General features: G+C 48.5%; 1 protein-coding gene across 10 annotated transcripts in view; it reads left to right on the top strand.

Annotated features, from left to right (window-relative positions):
* The window catches only part of ZMYND8 (zinc finger, MYND-type containing 8), a 117,383-nt gene that overhangs the window by 55,442 nt on the left and 38,752 nt on the right, over positions 1-23,189 (top strand). For 8 of the 10 annotated variants that reach the window (XM_014536379.1, XM_014536378.1, XM_014536374.1 and 5 more), the window contains 4 exons: positions 2,443-2,520; positions 3,463-3,578; positions 8,612-9,093; positions 17,087-17,227. In XM_014536379.1, coding sequence (XP_014391865.1) covers positions 2,443-2,520; positions 3,463-3,578; positions 8,612-9,093; positions 17,087-17,227 — 817 coding nt within the window. Of the gene's footprint in view, positions 1-2,442; positions 2,521-3,462; positions 3,579-4,480; positions 4,550-6,403; positions 6,482-8,611; positions 9,094-17,086; positions 17,228-23,189 lie in introns of all 10 variants that reach the window. The other 2 variants (XM_014536370.1, XM_014536371.1) reach the window with 2 other exon arrangements.

The raw sequence follows: 23,189 nt of genomic DNA, 5'->3' as shown, positions 1-23,189 counted from the left end.
AGGGAGAACAGGGTTTTTCATGGCTGTTCTGATGGTTTCCTTAGTATAATGGTTGGAAATGTACCTACCAGGTCCAAGGCAGTAACTTAGGGTGATATTTCCGGATTGTCTTTTGGAAAAGCTGTAGCAACTTATACAACAACCTGGAATGGGTGAGCGTGGCCGTTTCTCTGCGCTCTTTCTAACACTGGAAGTTCTAATGAGGAAAAATACACTTACATCAGCTTGCCGTCAGTGCGATCAGTAAGGACGGTGGCACCTCACTGTGCCTTTGGTTTGCATTTCTCTGGTGAGAAGTGATCATGGACTGTTTTTGATACTGTTAATTGGTGATTAGGAGATTTGTGTGGGTGAGTTTTTCAGTTGTTTCCTTGGGTAAGGGGAGTGAAGTCCTTTAATTGGTGGGGTGCCCCCAGGTGGAATTTATTGAACCCAGATACTCTGTCTGACTTTTATAAAAAAAAAATAGAGATTTGTGTGGGTGAGTTTTTCAGTTGTTTCCTTGGATAAGGGGAACGAAGGCCTTTAATTGATGGGGTGCCCCCAGGTGGAATTTATTGAACCCGGATACTCTGTCTGACTTTTATAAAAAAATATTTTTTTTTATTGATTTCAGAGAGGAAGAGAGAGGGAGAGAGATATAGAAATATCAGTGATGAGAGAGAGTCATCGATTGACTGCCTTGCACACCCCCCCTACTAGGAATCGCGCCTGCAACCCCTGGCATGTGCCCTTGACTGGAATCGAACCCTGGACCCTTCAGTCCTTAGGCGACGCTGTATCCACTGGACCAAATCAGCTAGGGCCTGTCTGACATTTTTAGGCAAATTAAAAAAAAAAAATCTTCACCTGAGGATATTTTTCATTGATATTAGAGAGAAAGGAAGGGAGAGGGAGAGAGAGAGAAACATTGATCGGTTGCACCCTGTACATGCCCTGACTGGGATTCGAACCAGCAACCTAGGTATATGCCCTGACTGGGAATCGAACCTGAAACTTTTTGGTGTATGGGACGATGCTCCAACCAACTGAGCCACCCTGCCAGGGCTCTGCCTGGCATTTTTTAATCCACCTGTTGGCGGTACACTGTTGCTTTGTGGGCTCCAAGGCCAGGGCTGTCCTGGACATGGTGTTACCACTTTGTTCCACCCAGTACCATTAGAATAGAAGTAGACTGGGTAGAAAGGTATTATACTCTGGCATTCATTTTTCATTTATAATCACAAATTATAATTAAGAGATTAATAATTAATTCTTACCTGAGCAGCTGCCATGTATTAGGCACCTTGCAGGATGGAGATAAACGTAAGCCTCATGGTGATAGGAAGATGTAGCAACTAACAGGGCAATGGTGAAGTGCATGGGTTTCGGAGCCCGACTGCCTGGGTTCAACTCCTGGCCCTGCCGCTTCGCTGCAGTGAGACCTTGGCCATGTTACTTGATTTCTTGGGTCCTCATTTTTTCCTCTGAAATAGTGGAGTCTGAATTCAGATCCATTATGCGAGCCTCCAGGGCCCTTGGTTCTAAGACATGATGATATTTTAGGGGAATGCACTTCTTCAGAGGGAGAAGGAGCCCTGGCCAGTGTTGCTCAATATTTGGAGCACTGGCCTGCAAACCGAATGGTCAGGGGTTCAATTTCTGGTCAAGGGCACGCACCTGGGTTGCAGGTTTGATCCCCAGCCATGGTCGGGGCTCAGGGCATGTGTGGGAAGCAACCAATTGATGTAATTCATGTGTCTCTCTCACTTCAGTCTCTCGCTCCCTCCCTCCCTCCCTCCCTCCCTCCCTTCTTGTTTTCTACTCTATGGAAAACAAAATTTAAAAGAAAAAGAGGGATAGGAAGTAATGGTATTTTCAGACTGTCAGTAAAATAGGGCAACATGGAATTAACTAATGGTCTGGATGGTGTGAGTAGAGATGCATAGACACTGAGCATGGCCAGTGGAGGCAGGTGGGCCGAGGCCAGACCACACCTGGTCTTGAAGGAACTGATCAGGTGTTTAGATTTCATTGTTAGTTTCTCAATGTTGGCACTACTGGCATTTGAGGCTGAAGGTTTCTTTGTTGTGGGGACTGTCCTGTACCTCTTAGATCCCCTTGCAAACCACGCCTCCCTCCCTCCCGGTGCCCCCCAAATTCCTGGAGGTGTTGAACCTCCCTGGTAAAGAACCACTGGTATAAGGTCAAATCTATGTTTGTAGAGGGTGGCTCTGGCTGCTGACTCTACGTGGGGAGTGAGCCATAGTGGGAGCTGGTAGATGTTCCAGGAGAGATGGTGGTGGCTTGGGCTGGGTGGAAGTGTTGGGGTTGGTGAGAGATATTCCCTATTGTGTGACTTTGTTTAACTAATGTTATTTTCCAACATCGTCTTGCATTTCTCGAGGGCCTAGAAGCCTAGGCCCCTGGGAAGCCGCATGCTAACTTATTTCTGCTTTACAGATGAATGAAATCGAAGTATGTCCAGAGTGTTACTTAGCTGCTTGCCAAAAACGCGATAACTGGTTTTGCGAGCCTTGTGTAAGTTGGAGTTCCTTCCCTTCGTTTTCTGAACGCTGTGCCTGGATGACTACCCGAGACAGCTTTCGCTAGGTGGCTTACTCGACCAAACTTGGGGTGAAGTTTTTAAGTAATGTTTTTACTGAAAAAGTGATAGCAGAGTGAAAGCAACGCAGGTAGGAGAAACCTCTTCGGCTGCTCGTCCAGAGAGCGGGGATTCGCCAAAGCGATGCAGATAGTGACACAAGTGTTAAATGAGTGTGTCATTCCAAATCTATTTTAAGAGGATTGAGTCCATGGTCACCCAAATGTGGTGGTGGTGGTGAGGGGGCGGTGGTCAGGGGAGAAAGATCACCCTTGTTTCCCTGTGGTTCTGCATTTACCAAACTGGTCTTCTATGTAGAGAAATGCAGTTTTGGAGTGGGCTGGCGGCGGTGGAGTATGCTGGGGGGCGGTGGGGGGCAAGATTGGGCAAGTAAAGTGAACAGTGAAAACACAGTTTATGTCTCTCCCTGCCCTTGGAGATTAACACCTGAATCGCTAAGGGTTTGAGTAGCCCTCCATAAAGAACAAAAGAGGCCAATACTGCCCCTCATTACATGCTAGATACACCCACGTTTAATCCTCCACCGTAACAGAGGCTGTAAGTGCTGCAGTCTCTGAGTTGCACAGAAAGGTGGGATCTTGCTCAGGGCCACCCAGGTAGTCACGGCACAGCCAGTTCTCAAGCCCCGTTTGTCAGTGCTCCGTTCTTGGTTTCACCATTCACCCCGTTCCCATCTTCGCCCAGGCCTACTGGCCACACCGCCCAGGGAACACCGCCTGGGACACTGTCTGGACAATTCTCTTCCAGTTTGTGGCCTCTATCCCCTCTGCTTCGCTTTATCCCCACACACCACGCTGTATGTGTGTCTCTTGCTGTCCAATACATGCAGACTCTGGATTTTGTTTTTCTTTTCCTAGAGCAATCCACATCCCTTGGTCTGGGCAAAACTGAAGGGGTTCCCATTCTGGCCGGCCAAAGCTCTGAGGGATAAAGACGGGCAGGTGGATGCCCGGTTCTTTGGACAACACGACAGGTGGGAGTTAAAAACGGGCTGCAGACGTGTAGCTCGCGCTGAACCTTTGATACGGTCAGTGGGTACGAGGAGGAGCGGACGGGATGGCTATCGTTTTGTTGATTGTCATGCTACCCACCGGGGATCTTGTAGTTTAAAAGTCCTGTTCTGTGCTGTGTCGGCCCTGGGAATAATGCATGGGCTTCAGCCTTTTCAGGTACATGAGAAGAGAATCTTGCTTTCGTGCTTTTCTTGATGAAACCAGCACCAGAATAAGGTTCCATGGTTATTTCAAACGCTGCTGTTCTTTTTTTTTTTTCCTGGAGTAAATCAAACCGTTGTGCAAATTGGTTTTCAAAATAATGCTCTCCGTGACCAGAAGCATTTTCCCAGGTTACCAGTAAATGGATCTCCTATCACTGTGCTAGGTAGCGCCCCCTCCCCCCCTCTTTTCTTTGAAGCTAAATGAGAAATGATAAGGGGTGACTGTTTGGGCAGGTGTGAGCCCTCCCTCCCAGCCTTTCTGCCTTCCCCTCGCCCACTGCGAAGGGAGTTATTCCAGTGACTAGCAGTTCCCTTTAGAGCACAGCCCCCTGCGGGCCTGAGAACCACAGGTGGACGGAGATGAGCAGCAGTTAATATCTTAGCTCTACTTTAGCGAGTTAAGTTATGATTAAATAAGGCAAAAGCCCTTTGGAAGCCCCACCGAGCCGCTTGACAAAAGTGTGTGAGTGTGTCGGGGAGAATATGTAAAAGACATCATGCTGACTATTACACACAGCCACAGAATGTACAGACCGTGCGGTTTATGATTTCATACAACACCGGAATCTGCAATACCCCTCTCTGTTAAATTTTGCTTATCCTCTTGCAAGTCAAAGAAAAGAGTGAATTCCAAAGTAATCTACAAAATCGTTCACTAGGAACCCAGGCCGTCCAGAGTCAGGAGGCGAAATGGAAGTTAGCCGAGATGATCGTGGGTTTGATAGGAGGTATTACCCTTTATTTGATTTTGACCGTTTCTGTTGGAACTCTCTTAAAAATTCATTTATTTGTTCACTCAAAGAAATATGTATTTGGTGCCTGCTGTGGGCCAGGCTGTGTGCTGGATGCTGGGGCTTTAGGATTGGGTAGGCAGACAACACTGTGTCTGCCCATCAAGAGGGTGGCATCCTAGCGGGCAAGACTGATAATACACAAGTAAACAAACAGGTACGATGCCCTCAGGTCAGGCGGGGACGGTGTGGCCCAGGGAAGATCTGGGTAGAGGGGGCCAGAGAGAGCAGAGACGCGGGCGCGGAAGGCCAAGGCCCATTGTGCTCGGGGAAAAGCCAGGAGCACGGTGTGGCTGGAACAGGATGAGGGAGGAGAAGATGATAAGATGTGGGGTTCAGAGGTTGGGCAGGCCCCGGATCACATGGGCTGTTGTCAGGAGTCTGGCTTTTATTTGAAGAGCAAAAGGCATTGGTGGCAGGCTGCAGACCTTCCTGCCTCTTCATTAGAACATCCACGTGTGAACTGCCTTGATGGTTTGGGATTATTCTTGTTCTCCAGTGTGACGTAATCTGGGTAGACTTAAGATACAGGCCCCTATGCACCAAGTGTTCCCAGACCCTGGGATCTGCTGTCCGCTGAGCCACTCTGCATGGACGCCCCTTGGAGGTGGCTTAGGGGCATGAACCTTGCTGGCTCTGGAGGCTGTTTTTTAAAAGACAGCAGCACAAACCTGATTAGATTTTCTTGAGCTCCCTTGGTGTCCTCTGCCCCCTCAGAGGGAATATGCTGAGCTGTTGGGCTCATTTTCGGTGAGGAGCATGCATTGGGCAAGGTGTTTGGACACGCACAGTGGTGGAGTGGCCATATGCTGGCCTTGTAGGAATGTGTCAGTTAGCCTTGGGCAGGGAGTCCCTGGCAGCGGTGGGGGAAGCCACTCCTTCAAGGATGAGCATCCCTCCCTCCCCTGAGATGCCTTTAAAGCAGAATGGGGCCACTTTGTCCACAGCTGGCTCTTATCAGACCCAGGAACAGGACGGGGAGATTACAGAGAGGCTGCAAGACGGGTAGCATGCTGTCCCTTTTACGGGGAGTTTGCTTTCGGGGATGTAGAGCCAAAATGTGAGCCTGGACAGGTGTCAGTGAAATGGGCCAAGACAGCAGAATAGAAATATTACAGACTGTTACCTGGTCACCGTCAGGGTAATGAATCCTGGAGCCCGGGGAGGCTCTTCTGCCAATCAAGGCATGTTCTCAAGTGTCTCATCACGTGCCTTTTGTCCTTTAAAATATTTCCATTTCACCCGGCCGGTTTTGCTCAGCGGTTGAGCATCAGCTCATGCACCAAGAGGTTGCTGGTTCCATTCCTGGTCAGGGCACGTGCCCAGGTTTTGGGCTCGTTCCCCAGCACAGGGTGTGCAGGAGGCAGTCCATCGATGTTGATGTTTCTCTCTCATCGGTGTTTTATCTCTCTCTCCCTCTCCCTTCCTCCCTCTCTAAAACCAGTTAAAATATACTTTAAAAAACCCAAACACACAACTTTAAATGCTATTTTAAAAAATTATTAAAATATATTTTGATTTTTTTCCAGACACACAGTATTATGTAAAAACATAGAAAATATCTTATTAAATTCCTGCAGAGGTGGCATTAACCGAGGGCCAACTATGCAGCAGGCACTGCTTTAAGTGCTTTCTATAAAAGTTGCTTTTATCCCCATTTCGCTGGTAAGAAAACTGAGGCCCAGAGCTAGGAAGAACCTCAGCTGTGGCCTCACAACATTGCCCCCACAGGCTGTTGTATTGTTAAGCAAATCTAATTTTCCTTTAAATATCTCCTGGGCCTGCTTAAAGGAACAGAAACAGTCATTTTCCAGAAATCACTTGCCAAGCAACTTCATTGAAGGCACTTAAGAACCTGGGAAGAAACAGGTAAGGCCCTGATACCAGATGACAGTGTGGGGGAAACTCGGTCCCAGTGACCGACTGGCTGACCAGCTCCTGGTGGTGCCGGGACTGGGGCATTTTGTTTGCTCCCCTTAGTACCCCTCCAGCTTGGGGCTCCTCCTCTGTTTTACTGATGGCAGCGCTGAGGCTGGCTCAGGAACGGGGAGTCCCTTGTCTGCAGACAGTCCTGGGAGCCTGACCGCTCCGCCGGTCTGTCCCGCCTGGTCCAGACCCTTGCCCACCAGTGGTAATGCTTGGAGTCTAGGTCATTCTGCCTGACTTGCAGGTGTGGTTCCTCAGGTCTCAGCATGGAAGCAGCAGTGAGCTGGGATGGATGAGAAGCTGTCATTTCCAGCGCTCTGAGAGCAGATATTGTTGGGGTGGTCAGGTTTAGTGGGTGTGGCAACCTAGCACCGCCAAGCGTTGCAAACAGGCAGCCTGTGCCCTGAATTCTGCCCCATGCACATGCTGTATTTCCCCTGGGCTGCTTTTTTCTTTTAAAAATAGGAACGAGATGCCAACCATTAAAATTTGGGTAAAACATAGTAGAAGTTCCTATTTTGTTTCTCTTTGAAGCCTTGGGAGGCTCGGTAGTGTGGGGCTGACTCTTACAGGGGCACTTCTGATGGCACTCGGGGATGGTATTTGCATCAGACCGGCTGTGAGTTTAATTCCTCCCCACAGTTGACTTGGCTTCCTACAGCGTGATACCAGGCTTGGGTTGATGGTCTGTGAAAGCCAAGAGGCCTCCTTGGAAAGCTCACTCCCACCAGATTCCCAGCTGCAAACGGTTGAGGTTGGGGAATAAAATGTGACCCAAGTTACAGCTTGGATGTTTCTGTGTCAGCTCTGCCTTCCCCAGGGCAGGGGGGTTGTGTGCCCATCTCCTGCCTGATGTCACTCGGGTCACTGATTCCAGGAAAGCAGCTCATGTTCGTTCCCATGAAGTCTCTGCAGAGCCCACGGGGGTGTGGGGTGTTGACGGTAGGGAGAGGTGGAACCCGCCTGGGAAGCGGAGGGCACACACCTGAAGGCTAAGTGAGGGGCGGGTTTCTCGTTATTTTTCATGCGAACTATCTCATGTTCAAAGCCATGCACCTCCTTTTAGGGTTATGGCTTTCCAACGTTCCCTCCTTGCTCCATGGAGAACCCCGGTTTTTAAATTCATTTAATTTTTTTTTTATTGTTTAAAGTATTACATATGTCTCTTTTCCCCCAATTGGCCCCCCCCCCCCTTCCCCCAGAGAATCCCAATTTTAAAAGAGAAAACTTTTCATTGTTTGAGTGCAAAATAGTGAGCTCGGGGAGTAATTTTCTCTTGGGAGGTGTGGTCTAGGATGCAGTGACTGTCTTCTTATTCTCTACCAACCCAAAGCCAAAGGGGCATTATTATTATTTTTTTTTTTTATGGATTAAAATGACTAAGTCCGTTGAGGCTTTTAATGTTTTTGTTAAGTTCATGTTCACGTTCAGCCCTGATGGCATAACGTGTGTTAAGTGGATTGTTTTTTAACCATTCAAACCAAGTCATTTATAAAAGAAAAGGAATGTGCCTTTACGAATCTTGGCAAGAATACTAGGCTAACTGGGTTTGTGTTCAGGAAAAAAACAATTCTGAAACCGACCTGAATGTTCCATTGACTGATGAATGAATAAGGGAAATGTTGTATGTATACATAGTGGAATACTATTCAGCCTTAAAAATTATGCCACAACATTGCTGAAACTGGAGGACAACATGCTAAGTGAAATAAGCCAATCATATAAGGACAAACACTGCATGATTCCATTTTTATATGAGGAATCTATGTCAGATTCATAGAATCGGTGGCATCATGGTTGCCAGGGGCTAGGGATGGGCAAATGGGGAATTACTAGTCAATGGGCATAAAGTTTCAGTTACACACTATGAATATGCTCTAGAGATCTGCTTGCTGTACAACCTTGTGCCTATAGCCAGCAATTCTGTGTTGTACACTTACACGTTGGTTAAGGCGGTAGAACTCCTGTTAAATGTTCTTAACCACAACGAAGTAAATGTTTTTAAAAAGTTACATAAAAATCTTGGAAATGACCAAAGTCAACTTAAAATCTCTCTCTCTTTTGCCCTCCTAGAGCCTGGGTTCCAATAAATAATTGCTACCTCATGTCTAAAGAAATTCCTTTTTCTGTGAAAAAGACTAAAAGCATCTTCAACAGTGCAATGCAGGAGATGGAGGTTTATGTGGAGAACATTCGCAGGAAGTTTGGGGTTTTTAATTACTCTCCGTTCAGGACACCCTACACGCCCAACAGCCAGTACCAAATGCTGCTCGACCCTAGCAACCCGAGCGCTGGTGCCGCCAAGATAGACAAGCAGGAGAAGGTCAAGCTCAACTTTGACATGACGGCGTCCCCCAAGATCCTGATGAGCAAGCCCATGCTGAGCGGGGGCACCGGCCGCAGGATCTCCTTGTCGGACATGCCGCGCTCCCCCATGAGTACAAACTCGTCCGTGCACACGGGCTCCGACGTGGAGCAGGACCCCGACAAGAAGGCCATGTCCAGCCACTTCAGCGCAAGCGAGGAGTCCATGGACTTCCTGGACAAGAGCACAGGTCAGCCCCGGGCGGGAGAGGGTGGAGGAGGCCCCCGGGATTTCCACAGCTTCCACACCTGGTGGGCCAAAGCTGACCACTTCGCAGAACCACAGGGAGCCTCGTGGGGTTTCATTCTAGCGGGATGAGTGACGAAGCTGGATCCTTGCTGTTGGGGACCAAAAAATGACAAAAGCACCTCCAGCAGGCCAGCTTGCAGGTCATTCCTAGAAGTGGGCAGAGATGGTTAGAAATCCTTCTGGGTTCAGCTCAAATGCCCTTTAGATTAATCACAGCAACTTCCCGTAACGGTTTTTCTTTCTCAAGAATTTTATTTTAATTGAAACATGTTTCTATCAAACCCATGCACTTACATCATTTAAGGCCTGAACATCAGAGAAACATGCAAGGTAAGCAGTACTCCTCTTTCCCCAAGGACTGTCCCACGCCTCCGGGGTCACCTGGTTTAACAGCTGCCTTGCGTTTTGAGACTTGCTGTAGCTGAGGGGTTCAGAAGGAGGAGGACGCTGGTCTCAGATTCCAGTCCTGCCACTCCTACCTGTGTGGCATTAGTCAGGGTCCCTGAGCTCTTACGCCTTAGTCTCCGCATCTGTAACGTCGTGATAGGAATAGGATCCTCCTCGTAGGTTCTTATAAGGATTAAATGAATCAAAATACACAGAGGCTTAGAACAGTGCCTGGAGTAGGAAATGCTTCGAAGATATTGACGACTATATTATTTCTTATGGCTGCTGATCAGATGCCTTTGTTCTAGGACACAGTAACTTGTGTTGACATAGTTTCCGAAAAAAAACTTCCCTTTGCCCTTTAGTTTCTGACCAGAGTCCTTAAAAGCTTCCTCTTATTCCACGACACGATTCCACTTAAGCCCAGTTTCGGTTCCCAGGGAGAGCTCACTTTTGAGAAAGTGTTTTAACCTCGGCAGCAGGCCTGGGAAGAGTCGCTGTTGCCTGAACTTTCATTGCCATGATTTTTGCCACGTTCTAGACCACCTCTTTTATTACATTCTTAAATACGAAACCTCCAACGTAGCTTCATCCTAAGTTGAATAAAATGTATACACTCATGTGTTTACATTGCATGTTGTATTTTTTCCTAAAATACATGAAATGAATACATAACTTGTCATATCACACCTGTAGGGCCATGAACCCACTCTCCGTTCTCCTGCACCGTGTTTCAGAAAAACAGTTTCAATGTGTTGACTGTAGCGTCTTTCTTCCCTTGGGTGGTACAGAGGTCGAAATGACATCAGACGTCCTGGCAAAATTCCTGATCATTTGAGTAGCGTTTTAGGTCCTGCGTTAGCAGACTTTAAAGTCCTTCTCCCAAACTACGATCCCCTTGCTGGTATGTGCTTGGGGCATTTGGCTGATCCTGCGTTGTACAGCCAGTGAGTAGTTCAGGAAGAGAAGGTGATACTCAAAATTGTTTTCATCTTACAAATTGCCCCCTTTTCTGTAAGGAGCCCGACAGTAAATATGTTAGGCTTAGTGAGTCTCTGTCACAACCGTGCAACTATTCAGCACGGTCGTCGTTACTAACCCAGCCATAGGCAGTAGGTGGCTGTGACACTGAAGTGTGAATTTCATATAATTTGTATGTTTAGTGAACTATTAATCCTTTTGATTTCCCCTCTACCCCACTGCCCCAACTATATAAAAATGGTAAAAACCTTCTTAGCTTGCAGGCCATACAAGAACAGGTGCTATGCTGGATCTGGCCCGTAGCTTGGTTTGCCAACCTCTGTTGTATAGACTAAGAGAAGCTGATTCAGTCTCCCCGTTTTACAGAAGGCAAGTTGAGGTCCCTAGGAGAGTGCGGGGGAGGTGCCCAGGTTCCCGGTGCCCCCTCCTGACTCTGGAAATGGCTAGTCAGGTTTTCTTTTCATTGCACTCTACTGCCCTCTGCTGTTTGCAGTGATAAGAGCATTTATTGGAAGAAGTGGACTAGTTACTGAAATGTTCCCATAGTCAGACAAGACGGATTTATCCAAAATTGTGTAAAAAAAAAAAGTGCCATAGGAACAGAAAAACCATATAGTTACAGCAATGAAAAAATTTTAAGCAGCAACATAAAATTGAAATAAATTGTTAAATAAAACTTGTATGAGAATTTAGAAACCCTTCTTTTTTGCGAGGGGAGAGGGAGTGTGGATTGAGCTCAGAATCATGTGTCTGTGACCTTAGAACTGGATTTTTGAGAAGCACTTTGTGCGGCCAAAAGCCTTCTACTGGAATCCCATTGTCTTAATGGTCAAAGTGGTTTATATTCTCAGTGGTTTTATTTAATTAAGTTATTTATTTTGCTTCCCCCTTTATTTAGACCTCATGGCCAGAATTGATGCCTTTGTCAATATTTGCTTGTGGGATCCCAATTTAAGTCGTTAATATGTTTTAGGATGAGAATCCGGGGGCCTGTGAGCTAAAGGTCCTTTGTTCTTATAGCTCTATATGGTTACTGCTTAAGGAGAAGGAAAAACATGTTCATAAACTCCTTTATATTGTGAAATCAATATATTTTTATAAAACAATTGTTATTTACGAAGACGGAAGTCACAGACGATACCACCTACCACAGTCAGCCCTTAGCTAGTTTCCAGGACTCTCTCCATGTTGGTTCACGTCATACTATTACTTTGGAAACTCAAATACGTCCAGAGGTCAGGCTGGTATGGAAATGAGAGGCTGGGAAGTGGTAGGGACTGGGGTGAACTAAAGCAGAAATACACCTTATCATGACGCATTACACGTACTCAACGTGTGCTTGTGTGTGCAGCTCTCCCCAAAGCAGTGCAGTGTCTACAACCCGATACGTGATAGTCTGAGCCATCCCTTTTTTTAAAGGGCATTGGGGCCTTTTCCTCCTTCTGGTTAGAGCCACGTGGGAATGGGGGCTGAGTGTTGCCAGATTTCTGGTTGTTCAAGAGAAGTTTCAAATATTTTTTTAAATGCAAACTACCCAGACTTTTATATATTGGCTCATTTAACAACAACAACAATATGCTAGGTTACACACATCCGTGCACTACTTGATACATGTATCACCTGCTTGCAATGTCTGGTGTAGACTGTTGGAGTTTTTTTGTAACTTAACCTGTGTTCTGAATGCTTTTTCATGCTGGTAAATGACCCTCCAACACAGCATTTCTGTCCTGTCGTAGGACCGTCCCGTGATGTTCTGCCGTGTGGCTCATCCGTGCACACCGCCAGGACTTGTGAACACATAGGTTGTTGACGAGGTTTTATAAGCAGAGGAAATTTAGCACGAATCAATCCCTCCTTCACCCCCACCCCACCTGGAGGGCTGGGGTGCGCGGGAGGGAAGGGCCTTTTTTTCTAACTTAATTCTAAGACTCCTGTTTCATGTAGTCAGGACAGCACTTAGCACAGGCTAGGATTTTGTCAATGCAGACAATAGATGATGTGCTTTAGCCCACACTCGTAAATTGCACATCAAAGTATAAAATCTTATTAAGTTATTGGTGACTTCAAAGGCTAATCGTTTTTCCTTTGGGCAGTATTTATGGCTTTATAAAAGGATTGGCATCTGTTTCAAAGCTTAATTGGAATGAGCATTTCCCAATGTCTTTCTGCTCCTGAAAATGCCTAGAGTGATTCCAAACAGGGTTTCTCAGTCTTGGCACTGTGGACAGTTTGGGCCGGATGACACTGTTGTGGGGCTGTCCTGCACCCTGTAGGTTGCTTAGCAGCATCCCTGGTTCCTACCCATGAGATGCCAGCAGCACACCCTGTCCACAATTAGAACCCCCCAAAATGCCTCCAGACATTGCCACATGTCCCCTGGGGGCACAGTCACCCCTCCACTCCCCATTGAGAACTACTGATCTAATGTACCACATTTCCAAATTTTAGCTCTGACAAAATTCTGATGGCTTCACATTAATCTTTGAAACTCTTCAGTATTTACATTTAATTTTGTCTCACTTTTTTCTTGAACATAATATTATATATCTAATAGCACATCTTTGTACCCTAAAAGATGGCAACTATTAGGAATTGGCTGTTCCTTCAGATATTTTTAATGTATATCATCACATTGATGATGATAATTTTGTGGTAGAATGGGATCATACTAAGCTTTTTGCTTCTTTCAACTTTGCGATATTTCTTTGGCTTCTTTCTATGTTAGTGTATATAGTTCTAATTGTCAGTAGTATATAGATTGTACATGAACGTGACAAGTGTTGGGGGTCAGAACTGAATTTTGGGAGATACTCCTTGGGGAAGAAACCTGGTTTTATGAAGTAATGTGAATGCAGATGTTTTAAATGGATACACCGATTTGTTTTCTTCACGTAATTTAACTTTTATATATCTACATCCTTGCTGACTTTCTGATGTCCAATGTTGTAGGCATTTTGGCCAGCCTAGTATTTAACATGTTTCTCTAGATGGCCTCATACAAAACCAGAATAACTTTCAAGAGCATACCTATTCATCTTCACTGGAGTCATACGATTGCGGTACATTTTCTTTATTTACGTTTTTCTGTGTTAGCGTATATTTTCAAAGATTTTGAAGGTCATTCCCGTTGCAGCATGCATCAGCATGGCATTCCTTGTTGTGGACCAGGAACATCCCATTGTGGCTCTACCACAGTGTGTTGATGGACATTCGGGTTGTTGCCACCTTTGGGCTCTTGTGAACTATGTTGCTCTGAACATTTGTGTACAAGGGTTTGATTGCGTTCCTGTTTTGGGTACGTACCTGGGAGTGGACCTTCATGAAATGTACAGGGATTGTCTATCTGTTTGCTGCATGATTTCTCTGCTTTATACATAAAGTGTAAGGTTTTTTTCATCTTCTAAGAACTACTCTTTGTCCCTTGAGGGCATATTGCCCCTGTTGGGAAAGCCCGGACTGGGGTGATAGCAGTGGAGATGGTGGTCAGTGGAGGGGTTGGGGGTATAGTTTGGAAGTGGCGTGCAGAGGCCTGGCTGAAAAGTTGGCTAAGTTGAGGCAGGAGGAATTGGAACGGCCTTGGGCAGCCTGGTGAGTGTGTGTAGCATTAACTGAAAGGGGTTGGGGCAGGTACAAGGTCTGTCACAAATCGGGCAGGTGGCACTCAGGGGTGGACATCGGCTCTGGCTTTTTCAGGGCTAGCTTTCAGGGACCTGTGGGTTGCTTAGTGACTCAGGCACTGCCCCTCTGTCAGTGGCATGAAGCAAGCGGTTGTAGATGCCTGGGTGGGCCTACCCTCCACTGCTGGGTGGAGAGTGAAGCATGCTTGTCTCCATGGAAACCAGTGTTCTCCCATCACCCTTATACTTGCTGGGTCCAAGTGCTCTGTTTAAAAAAACACTTAAAAGATGTTTCTTGCCGTAGCCAGTTTAGCTCAGTGGATAGAGCATCAGCCTGCAGACTAAAGGGTCCTGGGTTGGATTCTGGTCAGAGGCACATGCCCAGGTTGTGGGCTCAATCCCCAGGAGGGGGTGTGCAGGAGGCAGCCAATCAATGATTCTCTCTCATCATTGATGTTTCTATCTTCCTCTTCCTTTCTGGAATCAATAAAAAATGTATTTTTAAAAAACATGTTTCTTAAACCCCAATACTGGAACTTTATTATCAAAGGAAACTTTATATGTCTGTGAAATTAAAGGCTTGTTCCAGTTATTTATTTATTTTTACTACACACTTGCACCTATGTGTGCGCGCGCGTGCGCGCACACACACACACACACAATTATATTGATTGATTTTAGAGAGAGAGAGAGAGGAAGGGAGAGAAGCATTGATTGTTGGTCCACGTATTTATGAATCCATTGATTGCTTGTATGTGCCCTGAGCAGGGATCGAACCCGCAACCTTGGTATATTGGGACGATGCTGTAACCCATTGACCTGCCCGGCTAGGGCCACACAGAATTATAAAGCTCATGGCTTTACCTGTGTTGCTGCTAAAATCCTCTGCATAACCACAAATGGGGCAGGGCTTTGTTAGGCCGCCGCCTGGCCTCTCCTTACATTTTTAACTCGACTGTTAGGCAGAGAACCGTGGATTTACGTGGTGGAGGTCTCTTGTGACAGTACCTTTGCGTGGGATTTTGTTCCTGTTTCCTTTAGGGTTAGGCTTCTTGGCAAAGTTCCCCACAGTCCTCAGGAGCGCTCTGACAGCGTGCTAAGCGAGCCCCTCTTTGCTAGGCCGGCTTGTTCGTTCATTTTAGAGCAGTGGTCGGTCGCCAACCGGTGGTCCGTGGGGTCCGCGAGGTCCGAAAGGTGGCGACGGCTGTGTCAGAGAGCACAACTCGAAAAGCCTGGTCTGCAGCCCTCATGGGGAGGGTAGTCTACCGATCCTTTCAGCCACCGGAAATCTCTTGGAAGCGGGGGGCGCATAAGTGAGTGGATTACTGAAAAGCAAAACCAAAGAAACATCCCAACACTAAAGGTTTTATTGGAAATATTGAAATCTTTTAAAATGTCTTAAACTTCATTTATTCCTGTTGGTTTAGGTAACAAGCACTTTATTTCTGCTTGTTATCCTAGCAGTGGTGAGAGGAGCAGGGTTAGTACCAGTAATAACAACAGCCCTCAGAATGCGGAATGCTGGGCCAGGTATTCGTTCATTCTTACAGTAAAACTGATTGAATTCAGTACTCAAAAGAGCTGAGTCCTCACAATGGTTTCGAATGTTTCTTGAGCACTCGCTCAGCCCAGGTGACCTTCTCCCCACCTCTGCTCCTCATTTCCGGGGGAGGCGAAGGATTCCCAGAGACACGACTGCGGTCCCCGTGTGGGCGCATCAGTTCAGCACTTGTTGGCATTTGGGGGCAAGATAGTTCTTCTTCAGGGACGCTGTCCTGTGTCCTGTAGGATGTTAGCCGTATCCCTGATCTCTACCTCCTAAGGTGCCTGGAGCACCTTGTCTCCTGGTCTGACAACTAAAAACATCGGCAGACACTGCCCTGTGTGCCCTGGAGGAGAGCTGCTGGTTTGGATGATTGAAACCGAAGCCCCAGAGGTGAAGGGGAAATAGAAACCACTACTACTACACTAAGAGCAGGCGATGCACAGGGTAGTACTTAACAGATGCCAGACAGCTGTCCAGATGACTGACTGACTTGGTCCTTAGAACTTGATGAGTGTAGGGACTTTCACCCTCCCTTTGTAGGGTGTTGTTAGTATTCCTCTTGGCTGCTGCCAGGAGAGGAGATTCAGAGACAAGGTAACGTACCCAAAGTCACACAGCAAGTCGGCGCAGAGCTGGGACTTGCACTCAGTCTGGCTTCCAGTCCATGCCCGAGTCCATTTCTCTCTGCATCTAGAGTCTCTCCCACTGTCTTACGTTCAGTGCAGCGTTGGCAGGTCCTGGCGCTGGAGATGAGGTGACCTCAGGTGTATTGGTGTATCCGTTACTGATGCTCACTCTGAGCGTGCCCATTTGGCAGGTGAGGAAATGGAGGCAAGCACCCACCCACGTAAAGGGGGGGTAGTTGACCAGTGTCTCATCACTCCATCGGGGCTGCATTTAGCTCCCGTCAGCATTGCCCCTTTGACGTGAGAGTCCCGAGCTCTCCTGAGGGGTCCAGTTGGCCTTTGGCAGGTGCGGTAGCTGTGAGGCCCACCCCTGCGTCTCCCACAAACGGGTGACATGCCATCTGCAAGCCTGGCTCTGGGCTCTGTGTCTGGCCCGTGCTGGGGTCTCTGCTTTAAATTGCTATTTATTTTGAGATTTTTCACACTCATGAATGGGCCAAACCAGTTACAGTGGCAGCTTAGCCGATTTGTCTTAGAGCTTTGTGTCTAATAGAATAACTGGGAGGCCTCCTTCCTGTGTGGCCGAAATGGTTTAACATGGGGAGGAAGTCCTTTGCTTTGAAACCAACGGCCGGCCCTGCTCGCTGCCCCCTGCTCTGGTGCCCTGCTGGAATCAAATACAGTTTCTCCGCTCTTGCCCACCCCACACCTACCTACAAGTCTGATTTGTTTATTTCTTCGTAACTCTGTCCTTTAACAAGTGCCTTATCTTTTCAGCGTCGCCGGCCTCCATGAAGACGGGCCAAGCGGGGAGTTTATCCGGCAGCCCGAAACCTTTCTCTCCTCAAGCGTCCACGCCAATCACAACGAAAGCAGACAAGACGGCCACCACCGGAAGCATCCTGAACCTTAACCTGGGTCAGTGGGGATTTTTGGAGTCTCTTGCTGGGGCACCTGCATATTTTTGCAGGTTGTGATGCCTTCTTTTGTGTGGTTCTTGAACTCTGAACTCTCTGAGTAAACCGTGTGAAAGGTAAAGTAGAGGAACATGAAGATTGGTCAATAAGAGGGACAAGTGAGGGGTTTCCTGGGGGCTGTTGAAGTACCTAAGGCCAGTGTCTACAGCCATACTTGCCCTTGACCATGGTCACCCAGTTCTCACATGTAAATATATATACTTGAAGTTATATGTGTGTGTGTGCGCGCGCATACATTGAGTATTACGAATCAGTATTTACCTTTTCTATGTGCAGTATATTCTTAGGTCAAAGTCTTTAGCAGACATTGGCATTGGAAATGTTAATTACCTAACTTCCTGATTCATTCCACCGTTTCCTAGTTTTTATTGAGCGTCTGTCATGTGCTGTGTACGGCGTTGGCATGGGGCAGAGTACGGGGAGGAAGGGCCCTGCTCCTGTGGCGCTTGGGTTCTAGAACGGGACAGAGAATCATCAGGGTAGATAAACAGGACAGTTCATTCTGGAAGGTAAAATGTGTTGATATGATAAGGAGAGAGATGGGTGGGGTGGAGGTGGGGAGAAGAGGCAGTGGTTCGGGGGTGGAAGGGTTAGGGAAGGCCTATTTGAAGCGGGGAGTTGCATGACAGGAAAAACCAGTCGTGCCAGGACCAGGAGGAAGAACATTCCAGAAGGAACAAGAACGTTACAGGCCCGAGGGTAAGGATGAGCTTCGTGTGTGAGAGGAGGGGCAAGGAGGCCCAGGTGGTGTCCCGCGGCTGACGGGAGGTTAGGAGGTGAGGTTAGAGAGCGGGACGTTAGGAGGTGAGGTTAGAGAGCACGGGGCCTGAGGACCCTGGATCGAGCAGTGCAGGATGTGAACTGACTGAGAAGTTCAGAAGGACTCTTGGCTCCTACGTAGACCAGCCCATTCTGCTGTTCGCAAACCGGGCAGTTCCTCCCTCCCCGAAGGGCTACTTGCAGGGTCTGGAGACATTTCTGGTTGTCACCCCTGGGGGTGGGAGGTGCTGCTGGCCTCTGGTGGGTAGAAGCCAGGATGCTGTTGACCACCCTACAGTGGATAGTAGGCCACCACAGCCAGGAATTACTGGGCTGTGCCAGTAACTGTGTTGACAGATTGGATGTGGCAGGAGAATAGGAGCCAAGGGTTCAGTTTTAGATTTTGTATGTTTGGTGCCCTGAGGCCAGGTCGAGGCAGGAGGTGTCATTCGGGGAATCTTGATTATACGCGGGGTGGGCTAGAGCAGTGGTTCTCACAGAGCTGGGCAGGGGGTGCCTGCTACTGGCATTGAGCGATTTAGTGATTGCAGATCAGGGACGCTGTTATACAGCCTACGCTACCCCCACACCCCAACCCCTCAGCAGGGAATTATCTCATCCCAGTGGCAGTAGTGCTGAGATGAAGACCCTGGCCTAGGGCATAAAGGGCGGGTGGGGGCCCTGGGACACGCCCATGGAGACAGGTCAGCAGGAGGGGGACAGAAGCAGTGGACAGGAGCAAGCCGCCCTGTGTGTGTGGTCCTGGAGGCCTCTGGAACAGGGCTTTCGGAGGGTGCTCCAGTGTGACTATAGAGCCTGCGGTGGTCGGTGCCTTCCGGGTTCACCTTTTCCTGCAGTGCCCTTTCGGATGGAGAAACTGGGGTCTGGAGAGGTGGCTTCTGGTGTCGGGATGGCAGAGCCCGAAGGTGGCGGCAGGGCCGGGTCAAGCCTGTGCTCCATGGAGGCCAGTGCCCTGTGCACCCGGTCACTGTCAGGGCCACCCAGATGTGACTGACCAGTCGGGGGGATGTAGGGGCTCCAGTTCAGATTCACTGGTGGGAATCGCTCACTTGAACAAACAGGCGACCCGTTTGCTGCCTTGGGGAATAGTCACCTCTCAGCAGTGTGGTTTGCTTTCTCATGCCTTCCTCCCACCTCCACACCCCGAAAAGAATTGCCATGTGGAGGCGTTCTCACGGTCGCATTTCCTCTTTGCCAGCCATGCATGGCAAGAATAGCTCCTTCCTTAACCCAGGCGGACCGTGGGCATCCTCGTGACACGGGGACTTCCTGTTTGGCCTGACCCACCGTGGGAGTGCGCGGCTGCTTCCTGCCTGCGTTTGGGTGGGCGGGCACAGCGGGACCAGGCCTCTCCTGCCCACTGGGGGACACGGGCCTCATTTTGTCAGCAGGAGCGGAAGCCTTGGGATGTGGGCGTTTTAGGGCTGGGGTTCCAATCACCTACTGGAAAGAGGATCAGAGAGGGATCCGTGAGAAGCGCCATGGGTGGGTTGAGAAATGGGAAAGTGGAAGGGGATGCGAAGTATTTTTCCAGAATCCCAGGGAGGGGACACATGCTTATGGTGTTTCATTATGTCTATCATCTGTGTGACTACTTGGAGCAGACAGAAGTGCCAGGGATAATGGTGACATTATTACATCTAACAAAATATTTATTTATTTTTATTTATTTTTTTAAAATATATTTTATTGATTTTTTACAGAGAGGAAGGGAGAGAGATAGAGGGTTAGAAACATCGATGAGGAAACATCGAATATTTTATTGATTTTTTACAGAGAGGAAGGGAGAGAGATAGAGGGTTAGAAACATCGATGAGAGAGAAACATCGATCAGCTGCCTCCTGCACATCTCCTACTGGGAATGTGCCCGCAACCCAGGTACATGCCCTTGACTGGAATCGAACCTGGGACCTCTCAGTCCGCAGGCCGACGCTCTATCCACTGAGCCAAACCGGTTTCGGCTCTAACAAAATATTTAATTAAAAAAATTACACTGAGAAAGGCAAGCTTACAGGGATGGCAAACAGATCAATGATTGCCGGGGTGGGGGTAGGGGATGGTTTGACTGCGATCTCAGGGGCAGATGGAATTGTCCTGCATTCTGTTTGTGGTGGTGGTTCCACAAATCTCTGCCAGTGTTAGAATTCAGAACTGTATCCCCCAAAACGTGAATTTTACTCTCTGCAGATGAAAACTACTCAAAGGCAGGTACTCGCCCCATTTCACAGAAGGCCCAGGGAAGGGAAGTTGCCTACCCAGGGTCACACATGGGTCCAGGTGAAGTTGGGCCTTCAGACTCAGGCCTGTTTTGCTGTGTAGCTGCAGCTCTTCACCGGGATATGGGAACTGAAATGCTTCAAGATGCGGCCCTGTTTTGACTTTCATGTGCCCTTGAAAGGGGTTGGGGGTAGAGTGATGATTCGGAATGGGGGATCACACAGAGGAAGAGGTGCCTTTTTAAAGGAAGCAGCTCCTACCACTTGAACCTGTGTTGTCAGATTCTGAGTTTTCAGAAAAACAGAAATCCTGATTTTTGTGTGAATTCTCCTAGTTTTAAAAATGTGACGTCGATTTCATCAAAAATAAAAAGAACTCTACTCGGGCCAAATAAATACAACTAAAAATACGGAAAACCAGCCCATGGGTCGTCCGTGGTTGCTTAATTACTCTCATAGCTACTGGGCATGAGCGAGGGGAAGGTTTACGCAGACCGCCCTCAGCCTGCTGCTGGCACACAGCCTCTCCTCTCGGCTCCAAACAAGGAGCCAAACAAACCCTGGAGGATTGTCACGGCTCCTCCTGTGGCTTAACTCGTCATCATAGTGAGGACGTGCTGGTGAGACTAGGAGAGAGAGGAGGCCCTGATTCTTGTCTGCCTTCCGGTTCGCCTGGCCTGCGAATCCTCATCTCTTATCTCACAGAGGGTGTCTGCTTGGGGCTGGACACACCCAGCAGTTCCGGGGCCTGCGAGTGACAAAATGTGCTTTGCTGCTCTCCCCACGGTGGGCGCCCGGTGCCGCCCAAGCAACGGAGCGTGTCTGCTTGTCTGTTCCTCCCGGTGGCTGCCGGGAGGCGTCCTTCCTTTCTCACACGAAGCAGGGCCTTGGCAGCCAGGCATCTGAGAGCCGGATGCAGAGCAGGGCCTGGGTCTCCCAGAGGTGGTCTTGGTTTTTGTTTTTGCAGTGAGTGCAGTGAGGAGGGTCTCTGCCTAGCTTTGACGGCCAGGAGACCATCTGCTGGGGTCTCCTGTCTGAATGTTGTTCCCCGAAGGACCTGCCATTTTGTGGCTCCTGGAAGTCCATCCGGTAGAGTCTCCCGGCAGCTTTGGAACAAAGGAGTTTTGTTTTGTTTTTTTCCCTTTTTTTTGTTTTAACTGAAAAAAGAAGTGGTTATATTTCTCTTTTAAAAAGCTTTATTGGTTTTGTTTTGGTTAATCCTCGCATGAGGACATTTTTTCCGTTGCTTTTCAGAAAGAGTGGAAGGGGGGAGGGAGGGAGGGAGGGAGGGGGAACATGGATGTGAGAGAGACATCGAGTTGTTGCCTCCTGCACATGCCCCGACTTGGGGCAGGAGCGAACCCGCAACCCAGGTACGTGCTCTTGATCGGGAATTGGACCCGGGATCCTTCAGTGCTCAGGCCGCCACTCTGGCCAGGGCTCCCGTGTTTTTATGAGCAGTGAATGCACACGGTGAGAGAAAGTTCACAGGACAGAACGATGTGGAATGAAAAGCCATCCTGGCTGCAACCCTCTGATCACCTGCCTCTATACCCGCTCCTCACAGGTGACCGCTGTGTTTTAGTCGCTGTGGAGAGCTCGCCTAGGTACATCCCAGTGGTTCTCAAACTGGGTGATTTTTGTCCCTCGGGCACGGTGCAATGTCTGGAGACATTTTTATTGCCACAACTGGGATGTGGGTGCTACTGGCACCTAGGGGTGGAGGTCAGGGTTGCTGCCAAACATCCTACAATGTGCAGGGCAGCCCGCCCTCCCACTGCCACTGCCCCCAACAGAGACCTGTCCGGCCCCAAATGTCTTAAGTGCCAGCATTGAGAAGCCCCAAGAACACAGGTGTATTCATATCTATCCTCCGTTTCCTTCTTTCTCCCCCACACCAACGCTAGAGTGCGCTGCCGACTGTGCCCTTCTCAGTAAGCAGGCTGGTTGTCCGAGCAGTGCGCGGAGATCTGCTACGTTTCAGCAGCTGCATTTTAGTGCATTTCAAGGTGAACTGCACCTTATTTATCCAGGCACTTAGTTATGGACTCTAGGTTGTTTCCCCTGCCCCCCCCCCCCCTTTTTTTTTTTGCTGTTGATAACAGCTGCGATAAAGACCCTTTGCCCACAGGGGAGTGCGTATCCACAGGATGAGTTCCCAGAAGTGGAACCCGGGTCAGAGGCCACGTGCAGCTGACGTCTGGCTGTCCAAACAGCCAAACTGCCCTCTAAAGGGGCTCTTCCATCTGTGCTCCCTCCAGAAATGTAAGATCGTGCCTCTTTCTCTAGCGTGGGTTTTTAAAAAAATCACTGTTTCCATTTGTAGCCTGAGCTGTCTTCATATCAGCTGAAAAGTTCAAAATGTTGGCAGCAAGGGTGGATTCGGAAGATACGCCCGATATAGAAGGGCAGGGGTGGAAAGAGTTGCCTGGGAGCTGAAGGAGAGAGCAGCCCTTCTCTGCTCTCTGCGGAGGAGAGTCAAGTGCAGCTGAAAGTTTCAGAAAGATGATCACATGTGGCTAAACTGCAGTTCCACTCCCAGGGGCCTGACCCCAGCCCCCCGGCTTGTGATCGTTTCTTGTCAGAATAAATATTATAGCAACATATGGACGCGAGCAGCCTTATTTTGTAAAATGCGGCCCTTTGCCTTTTCATTCCTCTCTGTTATGAGGTGTAGGTCTCTTTCTATGAACCCTAAGGTTTAGAAGTGTGGTTTTGTGTGTCAACACAGATACGCCAGGGTTCAGGCAGATCATGAGGCGTTTTCTTCACTCACATTGGTCTAACACAGGGTTCTCAACCTTAGCTGCCGTCAGCATCGCCCAGGGAACTTTTAAAAGGCCAATGCTCAGGCTGTACCCCAGGCCAGTCTGGGGGCGGGGGGTGAGGGGTGGGGTTGGCCAAGGT

This window comes from Myotis brandtii, unplaced genomic scaffold (genome assembly GCF_000412655.1).
Source record: "Myotis brandtii unplaced genomic scaffold, ASM41265v1 scaffold161, whole genome shotgun sequence".
Classification (NCBI taxonomy): Eukaryota; Metazoa; Chordata; class Mammalia; order Chiroptera; family Vespertilionidae; genus Myotis; species Myotis brandtii.
Note: the sequence above shows the minus strand (reverse complement) of the source record. Positions and strands in the feature narration are given on the sequence as shown.